We start from the raw sequence: 23,488 nt of genomic DNA, 5'->3' as shown, positions 1-23,488 counted from the left end.
TAATAATTGCTAATATCACACTCAGAGCACATTGCAAATCTTATTCTTGATAAATGGGCCCATAAATGAGGCATACTTCTTTATTTTATAGGTCCAGTGTGTTTTATTACTAATTGTTTCAGGTGCCATTGTCAGTATGCAAATACAATTACCTTCATGAGAGCTGTATTTTGTAGGCTTAGGTTCAAGCTGTAAAAAGGAATTTGGAGAAGTTAACAGATCAATATTCTATAATATCATTTACACAGTAGTATTAACATCCATTTTCATTCATCTCCTCTACCACACTTAAGGTACGGGGATGGTAATTGGAATTGGAATACGTTCCATACTGCCTTGGAAAAGACATCCTTCATGCATTTAAGAATTGGTTTCAGCTTAAGCCCGTGGCTCATGAGGCAAAGGCTACACAAACAAAATGAAATGCACAATTAAAATGGGAAGTGGTGTGTGTGAAAATAGTCTAAAAATCAATAACTATGTTTAGATATGGAGATAGTGGACACAATCTAGGTGAAAAAGGATTCACTGATAGACCTGTCATCTATAATTACTTTCCACCCTCTTGATCTAGCACACCACCAACTCTTTCAGTACTTGCATTCCATATAAGGGGCCAGATTCTCTAAGCTTCCAAAGTGATAAAATGGAGAGTGATAAACAGCCAGCCAATCAGCTCCTACCTGCCATGTCACTGACTGTGTTTGAAAAATGTTAGGCAGGAGCTGATTGGCTGGTGGTTTATTACTCTCCATTTTATCACTTTTGAAGCTTAGAGAATCTGGCCCAAGATCTGGTACAATCACCAGTTTAGGACTATCATGTAGTCCTTGATGAAATCTGGCAGGTTCTCATACTACATGCACCTGACTTGCAGCATTTTATGAAGTCAGTCAGGAGAGTTTGTATATCTTGCTGAAAGTAATGTAATCATTACAATATGTTATCCTATCTTATGTCCAGGTACTGTATATCACAAAGTATACTGTACATAACACCTTATCATACATATTTTTAGTACATGTTAAAACGCATTACACAGAGCAACACTAATTATATAAGAATGATTTGGGGCTAACTGTGGTTATGATTCCGAATACTACTGTACATTGGTTTTACTAAATTTCTATCATTTCTATAATTTCTATAATAAGAAAAAGACAATGGACAACATGAACTGCTGAACTGCCAATTAACCTAACAGTGGCCAATCACTTGCACGTACTGTAGTAGAGGTATATTCCACATTGACCACCGAGTGAACACCTACAATATTCATGTGTCTCATTTTCTAAAATGTTCCGCTACATTCCCACATGCATTCAAAATAATTAGTTTTCCTATTAATTGAGGGTATTTTTTGATCTCAGCTGATTTGAAAAACCTACTTTCAATTTTGAATTCATCAAACCCGCAATACCCTACATTTGTTTAAACATTCCTGGACAACTACATAATTTTTTTTGCAGGGCTGTGTTATTTCTGCATTAATATTTAGCATTTTTAATGATTTTGGGGAAAAAACTTTATAGCACTTTAAGACTTACCAAAATCAAGAACCTGCTCTTATTTGTGTGTTAAATAATTGATTGTCAATTCAGTTGTATAAATTCATTTATATAATTTGACACTGCTTTTGTCTTTAGCATCAACGTGCTCATCATGATCCAGCTGCTCTAAAGTTCAGCTTTTATGAGGTCATTACAGCTGGCAGCCAGGCGTCCTCAGATCTACGGTCACTCCAAAAGAAGTGCCTAATGCCAGGGTGGTATGCTACACATATGCAGAAGTGGCTGGATCACTTCTCCTCTGCACAGGTAATATACATCAGAGGAGACATTTTTACATAAACTAAGAATATTGATTTAGAATTTCATAATCCCACCATTAATTGGGTAAGTCTGCACTCTGAGTATGGCCAAGACCATTATGTCTCAATGTGTGTCTATGTAACACTTGTGACCCTTTGTGTACAGACTCTAGAAACATACACAGTATGACTTAGATGTATGCACAGTAAAAAAATAATTGCTCAACTTCCTCAACATCAGCAGCACAGCTTGCAGTTCTAAAGGAACATTTATTATGCATCTTATTGTAGTATTGCAAAATAATGGGGGTTACAGATGGAGCTTGTCTAATCTTTGCAGGGGCTGGCGATTCTATTGCCAGCCCCCGGCTGCGCCTGGCTCCCGCCAGGGGCGCGCGCGTATGAGAAGCTTGCGCGCCCCGTGGCAACAGACCTTGTCCAGGGTCCCCGCTGCCTCCCCCGGTGCCCCTCGCCTCCCCACCGTCCCCCCTAACCCTGCCCGTCTCCCTAAAGCGGAGATGGGCAGGGACCCGCAGCACCACCATTGAGAGACTGGGACGCATGTGCGTGTGAGACGCACGTGCGTCCCAGTCTCCATTGCCGGTGCTTGACAGCGTAAAGGATCTGGCGGGCGTCAAGCAAAGAAGACACACGCTCCATCTGTATCTGCCAACAATCTTATTCCAACAAAACTTCTGTTACAAAACAATGTGGATGTACACCTCAAAATGCCTGATTTTGTACTGGTTTAACTGTATTCCAGGACACTGGAGAGCTCACATATATTCTGCCCTCCAGTATTCTGTTAGTAGAAAAGCAGTACAGTACAGTACAGGGGCAGAACAGGTGCTCAAGGCACTGTAAAGGAAATTGGTAAAACAAGGCATATTGGCCATGTCTGCATACAGGTTACTGGAGGATCCTTAGCTGGCATTGAAACAGCAGGGGCAAACAAGCAGATGTCTTGGCCAAAAGGTCTGACCGATCAAATGCATTACATTATTGTATTTGTTTTCAACTAAAATGTATATTTCTGCCATACTGTATTTCATACTTTCCAAAATGATAAAAATATAATTGAAATCTATGCACTGGTCTGTTATGATTTTGATTATAGTTTTGACCTACTCTACTTTAACCATATGCGGATTGGGAATTTAAAGTGGCCCTGGAAAAAAATCCAAAATTTTGCCCACATTGCCAGCCTGCATTAAAACACCATAACACACCCACACTAACATGCCACCCTCTACACCCTGAAATGCCCTTTCTCCAGGCCACAGGCAGCCCTGCAGGTTCTTCATCAAAATGTTGGAATGTGTACCTACAGTATTATTTGTACTTTAAAGCACAGCATCTTTCTAGGCACAACTACCCTAATGAAAAAAAAGTATAAATACACAAATGTGTCTTATATACAAAAGGATAATCCAGATATTCTATCCTAAATCAGGATATAATTAGCAGTAATTTAGAATAAACACTTGACATGTTTACTTTTAAATAATCTAAATGAAAAGACACCAGACAACAGGAGTTGGAATTAATTTAGGTCAAATTTATTTTGACATTATACAATTACATTGTTTTTGAATCATTAATAATAATTCATATTTGTATGGTGGCCTGGACAGGCAGTGTCATTTTATGCCAGGGACCAATTAGTTATAATACGCCAATGAATAGAAATTGGGAGACCAAGTCCCCTATGAGGACCATAGACAAAGCCTCAGTAGGGGATACAGACTTCAACGTTCCCATGATGCGGAACCTTTCTGCAGAATCGCAAACACAATTTTCAGTTGTCCTGATTTTTTTGTACAATGCTAGCTAGTCAGCAAAACACAATTTTGTCTTAACTTATGCAAAATGATGGAAAGTATGTAATGTTTTATAGAACTTGGATTTAATTACAAAATTCAGACATCCAAATGGGTTGGTGTCTTTTTGTTGTTGTTGAGGAAACAAGACATTTCTAAACTGTTACAGGTCAAGAGCTGTTCAGTCAGTGGAAAAATGCTCATAACCCTTTATGACCCATTGCATGTTTTCCATGTATCCCAGTGATGACTTGGGTAAAGTAGAAGAGGACATAAAGCATTCTAGCTCATATACCAAAACATTTTGTTTATGGAATATTTCATGTTGGATAATGAGATTTAACTGGCAACTGTCATCACAATACAGTCCATGCAATACATTTTTTAATAATGTCAAGCTAAATGGACAAGGACTAAAAAACAGTTAAAATGTACCTGTTAATAAGTGATGTGGTGCTGCAGTAAGATTGATACTTAATTAATAGTTACATAGTTACATAGTATTTAAGGCTGAATAAAGACTCATGTCCATCCAGTTCAACCTTGCTTGGTGTTGTAGTGAGGAAGCTAATACACCAAGGTTGAACTGGATGGACGTGAGTCTTTATTCAGCCTTAAATACTATGTAACTATGTAAATATGTAAGTGTTCAATGCAATCTACCTATAAATAAATAAATAATACATTATATCAGAAAATAAATACAGTATAGCCAATCTAATGCAACTACGGAAACATATTTCTATGATTTCCATACTGAATCGTGTTACCTATAACTGTCATTTCTTATTGCTTTGTCAAAAGAAAACATAACTATTATTTCCTTTATAAATCACATTTAATTTGTGTGTGCTAATTATACCACTGAAATACCCATATTTTACATTGCGAGACAATTCTATTATTATAGTGTGATTATTACTGTGGATGCGCATTGTGACAATATATATGCTGTGTGTCATGATAATTAATGTGGTCTATAGCAAAATGACAAAGACAGAATTATAACTTGTGCAGAACTCTATATTTCCTCCAGATGTTGTCATTCTGGTCTATAACAATACCTTGCCTTGCTCTGAAATCTGTAAATATGAAATGCTCAAATAGGCACGGTGTCTTCCATTACTTAGAAATTTATAGATATTTCACAATAATAAGGTAAAAGGCATAAAAATATCTAGCACTTGTCAGAGGAATGTCAGAGACAGCACTGGGAGGTAATACATCATCCTCACTGTTAGACACTTTGGAGGACAGATGGTAAAGTCAACAAGACATTTCTATCCTGAGCTGGCGTATCTGTCTAATCACTTAGGTGACACTTTTATGCAAGTCACACCATGCTGCTGTCACTACCAAAAATGTAAATATATTCAAGAAAAATTGCTAAACATTGTTTGTTTATATATGTAAGCTGCAGACCCGGCGACTGTTTGATGTGCTCAAATCCTAGTTTTGTATGCTCAATTTACGTGTAGCAGTGAGTTCTATATATTTGTTATTCAAAGGGTATTGAATATGTTTACTTGACAGATAGATTGCACTTCTTGGGGTAATCTGTCATACCAACCTAAGAGCAGAGATCACTATTGACTATGAATGAGGCGAATGGTAAAGTCTACAGTATATAGAAACCCCCTATAAACCCATAACAAAATCCATGGCAAAAATAAATGTGGCTGTACTTGCCGACATACTGTATTGATTATTAACATTTTATTTATTTACAGTTTCTTATATAGCGCAGCAGATTCCGTTCCGCTTTGCAATTGTAGACAGTGAACAAACAAACTGGGTAACAACAGACAGACTTGGAGGTTAGAGGGCCCTGCTGCAAGCTTACAATCTATAGAGACATAGGAGGGAAACACAAGGAGAGGCACCAGTAATTGTATAGCAGTCCCACCAAGTTGCAAGTCCAGAAGAAAAGCTATATAACACATAAGTGCCTCAGAGGGTTATATGTGTGGTACTTAAATATGATAGGCTTACCTGAAGAGGTGAGTTTTCAGGGAACGCTTGAAGGTTTGGAGGCTATTTGTAGTAAAGGGATGGCTTGTCATAGGCACAGTAAGACAATATTGAAATAATTTGTAATTTTAAGAAACCAACATGAGACCATGTTTAAAGAGCAAGTCTAACTAGGTACAGGGTTGGTGGTGCTCCCAAGTAAGTTCAGCACAACAACTGGGTTTTGGGGCACACTTTTATATACAAAAAGTATATAAAGGTGTGCCCCAAAACCCTTTTTGTTCTTCCTTTGTCTTTTTGAGACATACCTTTATTTTTAGGTTTGGAGGCTAGTAGAGAGTCTTATTGTGCGCGGAAGGGCATTCCATAGGGTGGGAGCAGCCCAATGAAAGTCCTTTAATAGTGAATGGGAGCTAGTGATCTGTGTAGAAGAGAGACGCAGATCTTCCGCAGAGCGGAGTGGTCAAAATGGGAGAAATTTGTGATAAACAAAGAGATATAAGCTGGTGCAGTATGGTTAATAGCTTTATATGCGAGTAGAAGTGTTTTATATTGAATACGGTAAAATACAGCCAACCAATGGAGGGACTGGCAGAGCTGATCAGCAGACGATGAGCGTCTTGCTAGGAGGATCAGCCTAGCATAAGCATTTAAAATGGATTGCAGTGGTGAGAGTCAGTTCTTGGGAAGACCAGTTAACATTTTCTACCATGTCAACAGTTGTCTGCTTTTTGTATCTGTCAACATTTGAAATCTCTTTCAATGTTTTACCTCTTTACTTTTTGATTTTGAGATATCACTAAAACTATTACTGAATCTGATAGGTTGCTACAGACAACACCCACTTTCCTAAGGGTAATTTAATATACAGGTACTAAAAAGACATGCTTAAAAATACCTGTATACCTGTATATCCATAAATAAAATAAAAATACATATCACATAGATGACTGCAGCAAACTTTCAATGCAGGTAATTTCCATGTTTGTTTTGCAGTTGCTTGTTGTTGATGGACAGCAATTACGAACAGACCCTGCTAATGTGATGGATGAAGTGCAGAAGTTTCTAGGAGTGTCTCCTCATTACAATTACTCTGAAGCACTAACGTGAGTATATTTCAAAAGGTATTTCAGACTGGACAATGTCCAAGGAGGGAAATTATAATTATTACGTGACATGAAGTCAGGGACGTGCAGTCAGGGGAGGCATAGGAGGCAGTGCTTCTCCTGTCATTTAAAAAAAAAAAATAATACAAATAATATACCTATGACACAAATTCTGTGTCATAAGTATTTTCTTTATATTATTTTAGCCATTTGTAATATTTGCAATAATTTGGGAGGCACCGATAAGTGTGCCTCCCACTAACTAGTGTAAGGGGATGAAAGGGGCTAAGCCATGGGCTAAAAAAGCCCATTAAAAATAATGGCAAAAGCGGAACTTCTAGAAGTGCTTTATTGAAAGGGGCTGCTGTGATTGGACAGCAGATCCAGCTGCTGTTCAATCACAGCAGCCCCTGTCGATTAAGCTGCTGGAAGCGCCACTCTCCCCTCCCCTGTCACCTGTACCCCAGGCTCCCCTGTCCCTGTGTCCAGCTTCCCTCTCCCCTGGTGAGTATAATATTAATTGCTGTTTATCGATTTTCTAATACATTACATTCAAAAGCCACTTACCAAAATAGATGTACATTACGCCCAAATAGAAAGTATTCTACACACATACTGTATATAGAGGTGGCATACATACATTTATAAACAAAGAAAAATAGAAGTCGGCTTATGCCGTTAAATGCTCAGCTCTGTATATATCCTAGTGATGTTTTTTTTCAGTAACAAAATCCTGATCAACATAGGCAAATATGTCACACACTTAAGCATAGTACACCTAGTCAAATAAACCAATATAAAATAACAGATACTGTATATAAGGGGGATGACATTGCAAAGGGATATAAGGGAGGGAATGGAAACACACAAGGAATAATAAGAAAGGGGGAGAGGGGAATTTTCGATGGACTTAACCTTTCAAGATTGACAATATATATTACAATATTGATATATTGCCGTATTAATAAATGTACCAATTAGATTGTTCTCAAAAATATATACTATATCCAATATTCATCCATAAATACTTATGATGGTATTGATCGAAATGAAAACATTTGACAATTTAACTCTATCAACATAAGTGTCAGGGTCTAGACTCAAATATATGTGCTATTTGAATTTTAGTCTCTGTAATATACCAGCATCACCGTCTATAAATATGAACCCCCTTTTCACCATCTGGTAGTGAGGCCCATCTATCATACAGTAGTATAGCATTTTTAAGAGCAATTGTTGAACAGAGGTGAGGAGAGGTGGGGATGCATTAGTCCATTGTAATAGAATAAGCTTTCTAGCTGCCGTTAATAGAATAGATAAGAAAGGAATAATTGACTTATGATTCGATCCTAAGTTCTAGTGAGTGTAATGAAGACATAACATTGCTAGAGGATCTGGACGTATAGATAGCAAAAAGATTTTACTAATAAATACAGCAATTTTATTGCAGAATCTCTGAATTTTGCCACATTCCGAAAAGTTATGGTAAAATGAGTCAAGCGCATGACATTTAGGACAGCAACCTGACTCTTCCTCCACCATATGTCTCCTCTGAGATTGTGATATATAAGCTCTGTTCAAAACCCTATAATGGGTTTCCTGTAACATTGCCGCTCGATGGTGTCTAATTGAATTGTCAAGATGCAAGAGAAGGATTTCGGGTTTAGGAAAGGTGGGAATATCCTTAGTCCAACTCAAACATATTATTATTATATTTTTACATCTGCCCCCCTGCAGTGTACATGGTTTTGTCCATCTAAGAAGGAATTTGTCAGAGAGTGAACCAAAATAACCCCCAATGTAAAGATGTTTTCTGTTGCAGATTTGATGCACTGTGAAGGGTAAACTCTGCACATACATGGTACATTTTGTCATACATACTACCCATCGTAGGATTTACTTTTTCCATTTATTATTTAAATTTCATGCAGTTCACATCCAGTGAATAACTTGAAATGGCACAAAAGGTTAAAAATATAGTTAAGGTTCAGAAAAACTGAAAAATAACACACAACACATTTCAGGGAACAAGTACTGGATTAGGAACTTTCTGCTGATTTTCAACAATTAAAAAGATGCTTGGCCGGGCAGGGATGCACTGCTGTCAAGCAGGTGAAAAGATGGTTCCTCATTGTGTGGGGCTTATATACTAAGAAACAGCTTGTTTTCACATGTGCTTAAATGTAAAACCCAGGCAATGTTTTTACTAGCAAACATCCCATGGCACCAAACTGTCAAACCTGTACCAGAAAAAAAAAGATGTTCCGTGACTTAGAGATCAAATTATGTTTCCATTTTAGGTTTGATTCACATAAAGGGTTCTGGTGTCAGTTATTGGAGGAGGGGAAAACAAAATGCCTGGGGAAAAGCAAAGGTAGAAGATATCCTCCGATGGATTCAGAGGTAAGTTCTTGCTGTTGTACAGTATTCTACAAGACCCTTTCTGTCAGTAATATATTCTACACATACTCATAGAGATGGTAAGAAAGATGTGTAACAGACACATATTTAAACTGCTGTTCTTCAAATACAATTCAAATCAGAGCCTTACTGCCTTGCTTCTTAACTATGATGTTGGGATAAATGTACTGTATATTGATAAATTATGTGGTGTGTTGGCTGAAGAGAGATATAATGCTGCCCATACACGCTGCTATGCGTGCTGTCCCGATGTGTGCTTTGAGGTGCGCGCTTCCGCTTTGTCTGAAAGGGGTATTACTTAAACCATCTTCAATGGCACCATTCTTCCACACTGATACTTGCAGTATGTTGTCTGCTGAATCAGTTATGTTTATGTACACTGTACTTGTACTATATTGTATTCAAATGTAAGTCACTGTTTCCAATTTGCCTTATTCATTTATGTACACTGTAATTGATCCCTGTGGATCCTTTGTGGTGCCATATAATTAAAGTATAATAATAACAACCAAACCGGTTCTATATCTTTTAAACATAGCCTGTACAATGGGAGTTAGAAGCTGATTGGTTAATGCATATGAACCTTAAAAAGTTATAAAGGGGAGTGAGATAAACTACCAACCAACCAGCTCCTACTGTATCATATTTCAAACTCAGCCCGTAACATGGCAGTAAGGAACTTGTTGGCTGGTACTCATCAGTCTCTACTTTAACAATTTTCAAGGCTTAGTACATCTTGGCACACATATCTCTCTTCTCTCCGACCCCCCCCCCCCCCCAGTCTTTTATAAATACCCCCTAATTGTTATCAAGTGCCATCATACAACATTTACCTAAAAAATAAATATACCTATTTGTAGGGCCTGATTCAGAGATGTACGCAAACATGATTACTGTACTATATATTTTTACTATTGTCATAATGAAATAAAACACTAGATTACAGTAGCTGAGCAGTGCTTTTTTTTTGAGGACAGTATCCTCCAAGTTTTTTAAATGTTTTCTACTTGATAGTCAGGCATCGTTTGGGGGAGGTAATGGTACAGTAAAGTGGCAGCAAAATGCTGGTGTGTTGTGATTATTTTAGGTTGCATCTTAGCCAAAATCAGTTCTAACATTTCAGGCATCAAACAATTTTTGTTTTGTTGGGCGGTGTAATCAATGTTAAAATAGTAAATATGCTCACATTTTGAAAAACAATAAACTATTAGATCACAGAAAATAATACAAATTGAAACCAGCAATTTAAATCAAAAATCATAAATAAATGTAAATCCATATAAATCTGCAAGTAATATTATTATCCTAAATCATGGTAAATGGCAACAAGCTGTTAACTATTCAAAGAAAAATAATAGGAACTTTCCAAAGAACTGTCTCTGACATCAATAAAAAAAACAATTGTTGATTTTGTAGCATTTCACACCGGCAGAGACACGCTGTAATTTTGTCAATAAGACCCGGAAACTGTATAGTTATCACTTGAAGTGAAAAGTCTCTGTTGTATTTTCACCTTATCTATAGTTTTAACAGTGGTGGTAGCATCCATTAACACCACAAAAACCACTGGGGACTGCACTCAGAATTACATACTAGAAGCACCGCTATTGAAACATACTGTTAGTTAGGAAATAGAAGCTGAGCAATCAGTAGGCATCTGCGGAACTAGGCCATATACTGTAGGGAGTTGCAGAATATGAAATTCACTGATGTACAATGAATGTATATTGTGCTGTTCATGCAGTGTTCTTTCATAGTTCCACAAAGTATTAGGTGTACAGTACATGTAACAAGGATCGTTCTGTATGCGATCCCAGTCCAGCCTGCTTGGCTTGGCTGTGATGGGACACATCTATCCTGCTGGTGGCGTGATCCTCAGTCTTCAATGCGATGCGCACTGGACAACTCATCGCATCAGACGTGATGTCAAATAAATGCAATTTGGACAGTTTTTATGTGATTTATCTCCGCAAACACATAAAAAGGGACCAAATTGCATGTACATCACCCTATGTATGGGCACCGTAAGGCAGGCCATTTTAAAGGTTTAGTTTCTGACATCAATGTGCGTTGAGAGGTTAAATACTTTATACTCTGCAAATGTATTCACCGTCAGAGAACTCATTGCAAGGGGATAGTAGGTGCTTTCTGCTGATCTGAATTCTGCATATTTCATGCTCACTTTGTCAGGGCTGTCACTAGGAATTTTGGGGCCCGTGACTGATTTCCACTTATCCCCCCCCCCCCCTCCCTTCACTTACCGCCCAACTCCTGCTCACTCATCACCTCCTGCTGATGAATACAGCAGGTCCCGAAGCATCCTGCATTGGAGAAGCCTGTGCTTCGTTCAGTGCATCAAGCTCATTGCAATGGGCAAAATGAGCTGCCCGGCCTTTCCAGAGACCCGGGCCCAGGACAGCTGTACCCACAGCACCCCCCTGTCGGCGGCCCTGCACTTTATGTTTCAGCTCTGTAGCAGTCTGTAGGTGGAAAGGTAATGCTAGCCAGCGCAGTTATGTAGCCTGGTCTGCTGCAACTGTCTATAGGCAGCAATATGTATGGTGGACATTTATACATACTCTATATATTCTGAATAAGGGATGAGACTGACACTAGATTAGAGCTGCCAACTAAACCATAGAAAGAACATTAGCCTGAGCCTGGTCACATAAGTGTTTGACGCAACATTGATATTACTTTATATAGATAACACGAGACAAACAACCTACTGCATGCAGAACAAAGTATTTTTGAATGGACAGGGTATTAACCGTGACATCTAGCAATAGTTCATATAATTATCAGAGAACAGGACAACTTTCTACGCAGCATGGTGTTATAATAATTGTCTTGTTCTATGTTACTTGCTCTGTGGGTGCTGAAAATCTAGACATTTCTATAATTATAACTGTGTGTTATGTATAATGCTGTCATGACAATTATCTACACTACACTAAGCCTTCAGGTAATTCGAGACAACTACATTTTTAATGAAGCGCTCCGCAATAAAAATATATATATATATATATATTCTTCCTGCATGATACTAAAGTAACTCGTAGTTTTTACTTTCCGAAATGTAAAACTGATTTTATGCATAAAATGCATGATTAAGTACATTGTGCTAGGTATTTATAGCACTAATCATCTACATTATTAACACATTATAATAAATATGATTGTAAAGTTAGCAGAGGACTTCTATATAATAATGAACAACAGCATTCTCTACATCACTGACATAATGGCAGCATTCCTACTGCAAACAACTATATTACAGCCAGCTTTCTAGAATTCAGAGGTAGATTTATTAAGCTCGGTGAAGTGATAAAGTGTCTGGTTTTTTATCACCGGCCAATCAGCTCCTACATTACCTGTCATTTTTTAAACCAAGCCTGTAACTTCACAGTTAGGAGCTGATTGGCCGGTGATAAAAAACAGACACTTTATCACTTCACTGAGCTTAATAATCTACCCCTAAGTGCTTTACAAGATTTTTCTTGGTGACATTTGGCATTGTGATACCTGTGCCGGGGACCGTGCCGGGTATGGGAGTGGAGGTAAAAAATGCTAACAGCAGGTCATCTCGTCACAAACAGCAAGCAGTTATTCACAGTTCAGACAGAGTTCTCATGACAATCACATTTATATACTTGCTCTTCTCTTCTCCAGCACAATATTCATATAGGTTACAGTATATCAGGTTAGCATTTCCTTTCATTTGCTTTAATGGCAACAGCAGCATAATTAATTTATTAACAGCTTCTTATATAGCGCAAACATATTCCGCAGCGCTTTACAGAGAATATTTGAACATTCACATCAGTCCATGCCCCAGTGGAGCTTACAATCTATATTCCCTAACTTGTACACGCACACACAGACATTCCAAGTTTAATTTTGTTGGAAGCCAATTAGGCTACCAGTATATTTTTGGATTGTGGAAGGAAACCAGAGTACCCGGAGTAAACCCACGCAAGCACGGGGAAAATATACAAACTCCGAACAGTGGGTGGGGATCGAACCCATGACCTCAGCGCTGTGAGGCAGTAATGCTAACTATTACACGTCCGTGCTGCCCAATGCAGAAACAATGATGGGACATTAATACATTACCAGGGTATCCTGGGACCAGTAATGCCCCAGCATTATTGGTTCTCCCACCTACAGTATTCGCTGGGGGCTCTCTGCATTCTATTTAAACAAGATTTCTCATGAACTTGTCACTGGGGCCTTTCGCATCACATGGTTTCCTACCACTCGCCCAGATTGTCCTCCCCCGAAGATTCACACCTCTCATCCTGCTGCTAGGGTACACCTGAAGGTGGGGATCTCCTTGTTCCTTCCACTGATCTCTGCATACTGTTGCCCTTACACTGCGATCTCTGTCTCCATAATGCCATTGGCTGTGGAATATCCTTCTACCTGTTCTCCACAGCCCTAGCATGGGCTCTAATCCCTGCTACTAGCCTGGGCCTTGCATTCTCATTCCACAGCTCACACTGTTAGCATGTCCTTTGTCTTAAAAAAAAATCCCCTCACTTCCTGTCTGACCCCTCTACATGTGGCAGGATCTAAAAGAACTAGTACTTACTGTATAAAGCCTTATGAGTGGCTGATAAGGCTGCATAGCTTTTGTAAAGCTTGTCACTATAGTAACCCCTGCAGAGTCTGCAGATCAGCTAAAGTCTGGGATGCCACAGCATTATGTTTATCAGTGCTGTAAGAAAGCAAATTGGTGCCCCACCCCCCCATACTGGAAATTTGAACAATGCGCACCATGTACATGCAAATATGTTAGGCATGGCATCATGGGGAAGGGGCTTGGCCACATAATCCTACCAATTCACATTACATCACACAATAGTGCCAGATTGCACCAGGTAGAGCCCTTGAGACACATTGCGCCAAGATTACACACGCTGTTATGGCTATTACACATTGTAACACACCGTCATGCCTGTTACACATTATACCACACACCAAAATGCCCATGACATATTATGCCACACACAACTTCCCAGTTTCCCCGCTCTGCACTTCTACCAGTGGGGGGCGGGGGGGAGCAACTGCTGCTCAGCGGAGAAGAGGAGAGGTAAGACACCTTCCCCGCTCTGCACTGTTGCCGGCAGGGGGAGGAGCAGCTAATCATTGGGGAGGAGGGGAGTGGAGTGGCAAGGCAGCTTCACCACTCTGCACTACCGCAGGTAGCTGGGGAGAGCAGCTGCTTGGCAGTGAGGAGATGGGAGGCATGGCTAGGTGCTGATATCAGCGCAGGGGGGGGTAGGGGTGGTGATCGCTTTAGGCAGCTTCCTTGCTTGGACAGGGAGGGAGGGGGGGAGAGTAAAGTTATCTACCCGCAGGGGAGGAGAGGCAGCTTCGGCTCTGCCCTATGTGTCTCCACTTCCTTCCGACCCCCAGGTGATCTGCATTGTGTGCAAGGCAACTTCGCACACATGTAGTTACGGCCCTGATGTTTATATGTGTGGGGATCATTGATAATCGACAACAGTGCACACCTCAGCAGTACAGTAATATGTTTTTAGGTATGCTTCAGTCTCAAAACACCATTATACAATACACTTGCCACTGGTGGAGATACACTGGGGGAAATTTCCTAAGATGGGAGTTCTATTTCAGATGGGATTTTGCTATGGGCAACCAATCAGATAGTGGGGGTCATTCTGGATGATTCACACGGCTGCGAATTTGCAACCTTGTGAGTCCACCAAACCCTAACACCCCCCCCCTAGCATGTGATTGCACACACTGGTTGTGAATGGATGTTTAACATAAACATCCATTCACAGGCTGCAGGGAAACACCCATATCCATCGAATGATGGCAAAGGTGCATGCATATAAAAGTGACTCTCAAATCACTTACATATGTGTGGACGCTCAGGAGGAAGTTGGTGGGCAGCTGACATCCGGTGATGCACTTGCATTGTTTGGGCATTTGCATGAGAACGCCCAGCTCTCTCATGGGAACGCCTATGAAATGCTGGGCTTTCCCATATGTAAATAGCCCGGCCCGCCACCCAATGCCCCTCCATGTCCTCCAGCCACAATGTTGGGTGCATATACCCAGTGAACAGTTTGTTCGCCATGGCCGCACACACCCTGTGTCTGCATATGCGTAGAAATCAGCCCCGTGCGAACGAAGGGGCCGATGCAAATGGACCAGAATAAGGTCCATTATCTATTATCTTCTTGAAGGGGCTAAATAAAAAGTAGATTCTGATTGGTTGCCCGTAACAACATCCCATGTCAAATAAAACTCCCATCTTAGTAAATTTCCCCCTGTATCTTGAACTGAATAATAAAATATTTGGATTTTGTTTAGTATAATCCATAACTAATATTTTTGTTTTTACTTTCTTATTAGTGCAGAGCCTTCTTGTCAAGTTATTACCAGGATCACAATGTGGAATTATCCAAACTTTTGCACAAACTTGGCCAACCTTTGCCCTCATGGCTGAGACAAGAACTCCAGAAAATCAGGTAGCACAAAGACAACATATTCCAGAATCTTCCAGGAGAACCTTCACTCGCCTAGAACAAGAACCCTTTCATTCACGCAGCAGTCACTATAATATTCACCTATTTGGGAGAATACAACACAAACCCCTTTCCATGTGCTGGCATGTGGATTCTATCAATGTCTCCTAAAGAACAGTGTTCATCCATTGCCTGTCACCTACTGCCTGTTATGGATATGTGATGGATAATGACTGATTAATGCATAATGTTTAATATAAATAGCATTGGTGATGTCAAATCATTTAAAATGTTAAGTAATTTGGTCATCTGATTTTACAATAAATATTTTTTTATGTTCAAAGAATGCTTAATTACTTTTTGTATATCATTCAAGCTCTGATGAACACAACATTGAGGGTTATTCTGGTTCACTCGCAAAGGCACAACCACTCTCAGATGGACAAAACCATATGCACGGCAGGTGGGGCTGATGTAACATGTGCAGAGAGAGTTAGATTTGGGTGGGGTTTGTACTTCAAACTGAGATCTATATTGTAGTGTAAAAATAAGTAGCCAGTATTTACCCTGAACAGAAACAATAAAACACCCAAATCTCCCTCTCACATGTTACATCAGCCCCACCTGCAGTGCACACGGTTTTGTCCATTAAGAGAGTGATTGTGCCTTTCCAAGTGAACCAGAATAACCTCCATTGTTTCTATTGTTCTAGGGAAATATAGAAATAATTAAATAGTATGCCGCAATTGTACTTCTTATACCAAATGGGTTTTATTTTATAAAGGGTCTTTGGTATCAATGTTGTATAGAAATACAACCTCTTTATAAATTATTGATGAAACCTTTTGTATTTATAGCAATGAAATATATCTGTGTTGTAAGATTCGTGCATTGTAGCCATTATTTAATAAAGTTTTTCTCATTCTCTTATACTAGGTTACACAAAAGACTCTTGAAAACAGAAATACTTTAAATTTTACACCTTTTGGAAGTACAGTAGTTTGACCTTTTCCAATTTTACACCATCGCAAACTGTGAAATGGGTTTCCATAGTGATTGCTAACATTGATAACAAGTTGCAGTAATTTTTTATCATGGTGCAAAAAAAACTATCAATGATTTTAGCCTCCACTCAGTATTTATATATAGTGCCATTACATCACACTTTGTATAAATATATGTTTTATGAGCCTCATTATTAAAAGCCCCGTGCTCCATGTGATTAACCGTGGAGGCATCTGATGGTTCAAATTTTAATACCCTGTACGCAAACAGTTAAAACTATAACATCTCCCGTTCAGCTTTTGGACGGGCTTCACACTAGCTAAACCGGCTGTATATTTCGCAGCTGTTTTTCATTTGCCTAGATGAGTCGGGCCCCCGCACTGTGATTGGCAGTTGTGGAGTATGTAATGAGCATGAACGTTAGCAATAGTGGCTTGCTACGTTCCTGCTCTCTGTGTCTCCCCGGACGTCTGTTTCAGACACCGGTGTCCTGTGTCCCTGCGGCGCAACCCAGCGTCAGCACTCTACTGAGACCCGGCGAACCGTACAGCACGGACCGTGTGAGCAGCTTGTCGTTTGGTTACATTGTAAAAAGCCGTGTGGTAGCCAGCCCACAGTGTCTTTATTGCAGGTACGGGCATTTTATTGTTGTACCTGGGATTTTACCGTGTTGGTGTCCAAATAAATCTCTTTTAATACACCAGGAAGCGCTCTCTTCCCATTCCTTTTGTTTTACATATATATATATATATATATATATATATATATATATATATATATATATATATATATATATATATACTAACCCAATAGTGCTGGCGCCCTATGATCTGTTAAAGGGTTATTCCTGTCTTTCCCTTATTTAGAATGAACAATGCATATCATTTTACACATAAAATATTTATTAAAACACAACTTTCTTAAAACAGTGTCTTCATATCATGTTCTTGACATGGAGGTACATTCTTTTGTTTATGGATGAATTTCAGAAACCCAACGCGTTTCGTCTTTTAACAAGACTTCATCAGGGGTAACATTTTTTACAATGTTCTTTCAATAAACAAGATAGGTGTTCACTTTCCTTATAGGCTTGCCTTCTTTGTATTCCTTTTCAGGCTTTTATAAGTAAGGGCCCTTTAAGACTGGGTCCCAATCCCTGTAGCAAAATATTAGGGTTCGACTAAGTGGATGTTATCTTCAATTTTTCCATAACTGGAAGACCTTTGATGTGTAAACCTCACTTTTTATGATCTTTAGAACACTGAGGATGTTTTTCTCCAATCTAGTAAAAAGCTTTTTCATTCAATTTTGATTGGATGGAATAATGGTAAAATGTGTCCTTAGAAGGACAATGTGGTCTTTATGCCTTTAGGAGTTTATGGATCAGAGCGGAAATTTTGTTTAATCCTGGTGAAGTGGTGCATGTATTCTCCTCTGCTTCCAAACTGCATCGCAAACTGTGAAATGGGTTTCCATAGTGATTGCTAACATTGATAACAAATTGCAATATGTGTTCTGATCTAATAATTTTTTATCATGGTGCAAAAAACTATCAATGATTTTAGCCTCCACTTAGTATTTATATATAGTGCCATTACATCACACTTTGTATATATATATATATATATATATATATATATATATATATATATATATATATATATATATATATATATATATATATATATATATACAGTGGTTAAAGTGAGGGGGAACGATGGGGTGGAACTAAGTTCCACCACCTTTACTGGGGAGGTGGAACATTTCAACCTCCACATTGGCCCCGAACAATAATTCTCACAGAAAAGCATTCCAGTTTGCAGGGGGATGCCAAAAAACCTACCACTGGCCCTGTCTCTGCCTAATGGGGGGAGGGGAGGGGAACTATTGGGTGTAATATAGAAATGAGTTCCCCCACCTCTGTATATATGCACAATTGTAGTAGTCAGTGAAATGCAAGCAGTAACAACATTTCCACGATGATGATGTAAAACGAATTGCTAAATTGACAATGTTTTACAGCTGCCTGCTATTAATCCAGATTCATTTAGTTTATGAAAGACATCAATTATCCATAATGATTATACTTGTTTTAGTACAATAATGTCACAAACATAGGGGGATATTCAATCCTGGGTCACAACTGTCAGGCTGGCCCGACAGCCGTGACCCTGTCCCGTTCTTGGCCGGCTTGAGCAAGAATCGTCATCCATGGCCATTCTCAGCAGAACGGGCCCGACTGCTTCTAAAGTCGGGCCAATTCTGCCGAGATCCCTGTTCAATGCTGTTGGGAAAAACAGCATTGAATAGGGCCCGCTGCTATTTCCCTGTCGGGAATAGTGGCAGGGGATTGAATAGCCCCCATAATCACTATCACTTGAGCAGATATAACATAATGGCTTCCTCTGAAAGAGTCAGGTACTGCATTTGTGGTTTGAATGAATGTTCCTTTTCAATCTTTAAACCTACACTACAAGTATTATCTTCCTCCATAAAGCCAAATTCTGTCTCTATGTGAATTGGCAAATCAGAGCTTGGAAATGAAACTGTAAAGTAAAAAAAGTAATCCATCCTTATACTGATGAGAGATGTATCAAACCTCCAAAAGTGGAGGTGTTGCTCATAGCAACCAATCAGATTCTAGCTGTCAGTATTCAGTATAGTCTCTAAGATGACATAAAGAATCAGATTTGCTATCAGGGGCGGCTCCAGAGGTGGGGCTGCAGCACCATCCAAAATTCAAATAGAGGAGCCACACCCACTGCCACCTGAAGGCTGAAAAACATCATCTGCCGGGACTCACTTGCAGTTGGTGTGAATCCCCTATTTGGATTTTGCACAGTGCTGCAAGCCCTGTTCTGCTTTTCCATTTTACAGTTCTGGTCACCACTCCATAAAACTAACATTTTGAAACTTGAAAAGGTTCATAGAAGAGCAACAAAACCAAGGGTTTAGATTCATTGGGTTTCAAGGAAAGGCTAGCCAGGTTAGGTATGTTTACATTGGAGAAGAGGCGTCTAAGAGGGGATATGATTAATACTGCATATACAGTACAAATACATAAAGAGTCAATACCGTGGACTAGCTAGCAATCTGTTTACCACAAGGACTGTGCACAGGACATGTGGCCACCCCCTAAGGTTAGAGGAAAGGAAGTTTCTCACCCATCGTAGCAACGGGTTTCTTCACAGTAAAGGCTGTTAAGATTTGGAAACTCTGCCAGAGAAGGTTGTGATGGTAGATTCAATTGATAAATTTTGAACAGAAAATAGTATCCAGTGTTATAATCATTAATTATAATGAACTATAGTGGACTCAGATTGGACAGACACTTTGGGTCATCGGGGACTCATAATGAATAGACGGTAACCTCATCCTGGTCATATACACCTCAGTTAAAGGTTGATCTTGTTGTTTTTGTTTTTTTCATAGGAGGATAGGGTTTTTGTTTTTTTTCAATATCACAAACTATGTTTCTATGTTATTAGACAGGTTGATAAATGCTGATAAATGTTTCTCCTAGTTTTGGCACAAGTGAGCTGTCCGGTGCTATGGAACTCTGCATCTTTTTTGCCACAAATGTGTTTTAGTCACAACACAATGTGACTAGGATGCACCAGGAGACAGTGCTGATTAATTTGATTCATTGTGTGTGACTGAGTCTGTATGTAAAGCACAACAGAACTCAATCGCACACAGATACTGTATACAGTATAGGAAAATCCATCAGCACAATCTCCTGGTGTGTCCTAGCCACTTTGCTTTGACAAAAATAGATGCCCGACACTAGTAAATCCACATGGGACCTGGCATTGAGAGATTGGTTGTCTGATCTGACAGCAGAAATGATGGGAATGTAGAACTGATTCTCCCCCTGAGCCATCTAGACCACTGTGTTGCAACAGATAAGATCCAAGTCTTCCCAGTGCATCATACAGTATGGATCCTTTTCCTGTGGTTCATTTTTTTAATCTTGGAGAAATGTATTATTTAATATTATTTATTACCAGCTATTTATATAGCACACACATGGCCATTTACATCAGGTGCTGTCCCAGTAGTGCTTACACTCTAAATTCCCTACAACATATATATGCAGGGGCGGATCCAGGATAAAATGACAGGGGGGGCACCATGATAAAAGAGGGTTTAGGTGGGGGCGGGGCGGTGTTAGTGGTGCCAGTGTACATGCTAAGAGAGTGGCAGAGAGAGGGTGGTAATGGGATTAAAAATAGGCCTTGGCATTTAAAGTACGCAGGCCCACCATGGCGACAAAAGTGAAGGCTGTAGTTGTGCGTGCGCCGAAGGCGCGCTCCAGAAAAGGGGGTGTGGCCACTCAACAAGGGGCATGTCCTTGAGTGTAGTGTACAACAGCATATACAACTTCTACACATTATGCAACAAAATACCCAATTATACTTGCACATGATGCCAAATGGAATAAGCCAAAATTCACATAATGCCACATGGATTGAGCCAAAATTCAAATAATGCCACATGGATTATGTCAAAATTCACATAATGCCACATGGATTGTGTCAAAAATCACATAATAACACACGGATTGAGAAAAAATTCACATAATGCCAAATGGATTGAGCCAAAATTCACATAATGCCACATGGATTGTGTCAAAATTCACATAATGCCACATGGATTGTGTCAAAATTCACATAATGCCACATGGATTGAGCCAAATTCAGAAAATACCATACGGATTGAGCCAAAATTCACATAATGCCACACGGATTGAGCCAAAATTCACATAATGCCACACGGATTGAGACAAAATTCACATAATGCCACACGGATTGAGATAAAATTCACATAATGCCACATGGATTGAGCCAAAATTCACATAATGCCACATGGATTGAGCTAGAATTCACATAATGCCACACAGATTAAGACAAAATTCACAATACGCTTCATAAACAGGGACATTGTCCACCAAAGGCGCGCATTAAACATTTACACCATAATGTCCATTACACGTTAAGTTACACGCCATTATGTCCATTATGCATTATGCCAAACGCCTTTTAAAAATTATGCTACATAAGTGCTGCTTACCTACATGCTTATTGCTAAGGGTTCCATGCTCATTGCCAGAGGTTCCATGCTCGTTGCCATGTGGGATTACATGCTCATTGCCAAGGGGGAATACATGGTCGCGGTAAATGGGGGACAGCCGCCGCCAGGCAGAAGTGATAGCCACTGACAGTGGCAGAGCCTGGCTGTATTCAGAGCACTGCAGGTCCCGGCTATTTGAAATAATACCCCTTTCACACCTGAAAATGCATTACCAGGTTGGTCCCTTTTACACCAGCCTAGTCCCTGCATTTTCTGGTGTGAGGGGGAGAGAAAACCACCCCTCCCCCCCTTTAACTAGTTATCTCATTTAACCGGCTATATCTTCGGAACCAACTGACCCATTTACATGAGACAAGTATCATATTGAAGAACTTTTGAGTGGGCTTTGAATGATTTTGGTTCAGTGAAACTGGAATGTTTGGTTCAAGAGTAAACTGCCCTCAAAAAACATGAATAGCCATGAAATTACATGTAAAAAAAAAATTGGTTTACACACAATATCTCTAGAACCGATTGACCGATATGGAGCAGCCTGGTACCATATTGAAGTGCTAGCGATTTGGAATTGAATGAGATCAACCACAAGCTTCTGTGATGCCAGGGGGGGAACTGGCAGCCATCAGAACCAGGTGGGGGTTGGAATTGACGGGTCCCATATTATCCTCTGGGGAAAAAACATTACAGCTTTGCCAGGCGATATCTACGGTTCCCGAGGGGCTAGAGACACGGGGCTGGGCTCGTTGGAAAGCCCTGGTCTTCAGCTATAAAATGAAATGACAGGGGGGGCACGTGCCCGGGTGCCCCCCCCTGAATCCGCCACTGTATATATGCACGCATTTAACCTACGCAAGTAAAGTTACTTCCATGGAGGGAATCAACATGACTTCCCTGCTGCCCTATATGTATGTTATGGGTGCAGGATGACTGACAGACACTCGGGATTCCGACAGTCATTACACCGACATCGGAATCTAGACTGTTAAAACCCCGACACTCGGGATCCCGGCGGCCACTGGCTATTCTCCCTTGTGGGGGTCCACAACCCCCATAGAGGGAGAATAGAATAGGTGGCGAGCGTAGCGCACTGCACTCCCCCGCTGTCTGAGTCCGGGCAGTTGGGATTCTGACGTTGGGCTAATGACTGTCGGAATCCCGTCAATGTGCTATACCACACATATATGTTATAAGCACAGAACACTGCCAGCACCAGCTGTACAGAACAGGAACAAGAACATGATAGTAATAATCCTCAATCGCCATTACTACGTACGTACATTACAAATACAGTATTAAGACATTCGTTTTAACTAATAAACACATTTTTCATCACAACTGCACCAAATATGAGTTTGGTAGGGGTTTCCAAAATAAAAATGATGGTTCATTTCAAAATTGCTGTGTTTTAGCACCTTGAGTACCCAGCTATAATATTCAAACCTTCCTTTATGGATATTCTGTCTAACTGTAGGAAACCAAATATTCTGGGTCACTAAAACCCAACAGTGTTGTTGACATTCTTTTTAATAATAACAAAGCTGAAGGAGTTGCACATTATTCTTAAATAAATCTATGACATAGTACAATGGGGATAAGACATTACTATGTGGTACTTATAATAATGCTGACATTTTTTTTAGAAAATGATGTTATTATTCTCATTATACTAAAAATAGAACAACAATAAGCCCATTGAGAATACAAGGCTCTCCTGAATACTAAGGCGAATGCATGCTTGTTAAAAAAAATGTGGTATTTCATTTA

The 23,488-nt window shown here is 39.7% G+C and overlaps 1 protein-coding gene across 1 annotated transcript in view; it reads left to right on the top strand.

The window, feature by feature from the left end:
• LOC146061508 (bifunctional heparan sulfate N-deacetylase/N-sulfotransferase 3-like) overlaps window positions 1–17,232 on the top strand; it is a 239,877-nt gene extending 222,645 nt beyond the window's left edge. Inside the window, exons 11-14 of the mRNA XM_083174470.1 lie at window positions 1,647–1,817; window positions 6,598–6,707; window positions 9,008–9,110; window positions 15,516–17,232. Coding sequence (XP_083030596.1) covers window positions 1,647–1,817; window positions 6,598–6,707; window positions 9,008–9,110; window positions 15,516–15,635 — 504 coding nt within the window. The 3' untranslated portion in view covers window positions 15,636–17,232. The remainder of the gene's footprint in view (window positions 1–1,646; window positions 1,818–6,597; window positions 6,708–9,007; window positions 9,111–15,515) is intronic.
• Window positions 17,233–23,488: the final 6,256 nt, after the last annotated feature.

This window comes from Crinia signifera, chromosome 1, assembly GCF_055691185.1.
Source record: "Crinia signifera chromosome 1, ASM5569118v1, whole genome shotgun sequence".
NCBI classification, from domain to species: Eukaryota; Metazoa; Chordata; class Amphibia; order Anura; family Myobatrachidae; genus Crinia; species Crinia signifera.
This window is presented reverse-complemented; position numbering and strand designations above follow the sequence as displayed.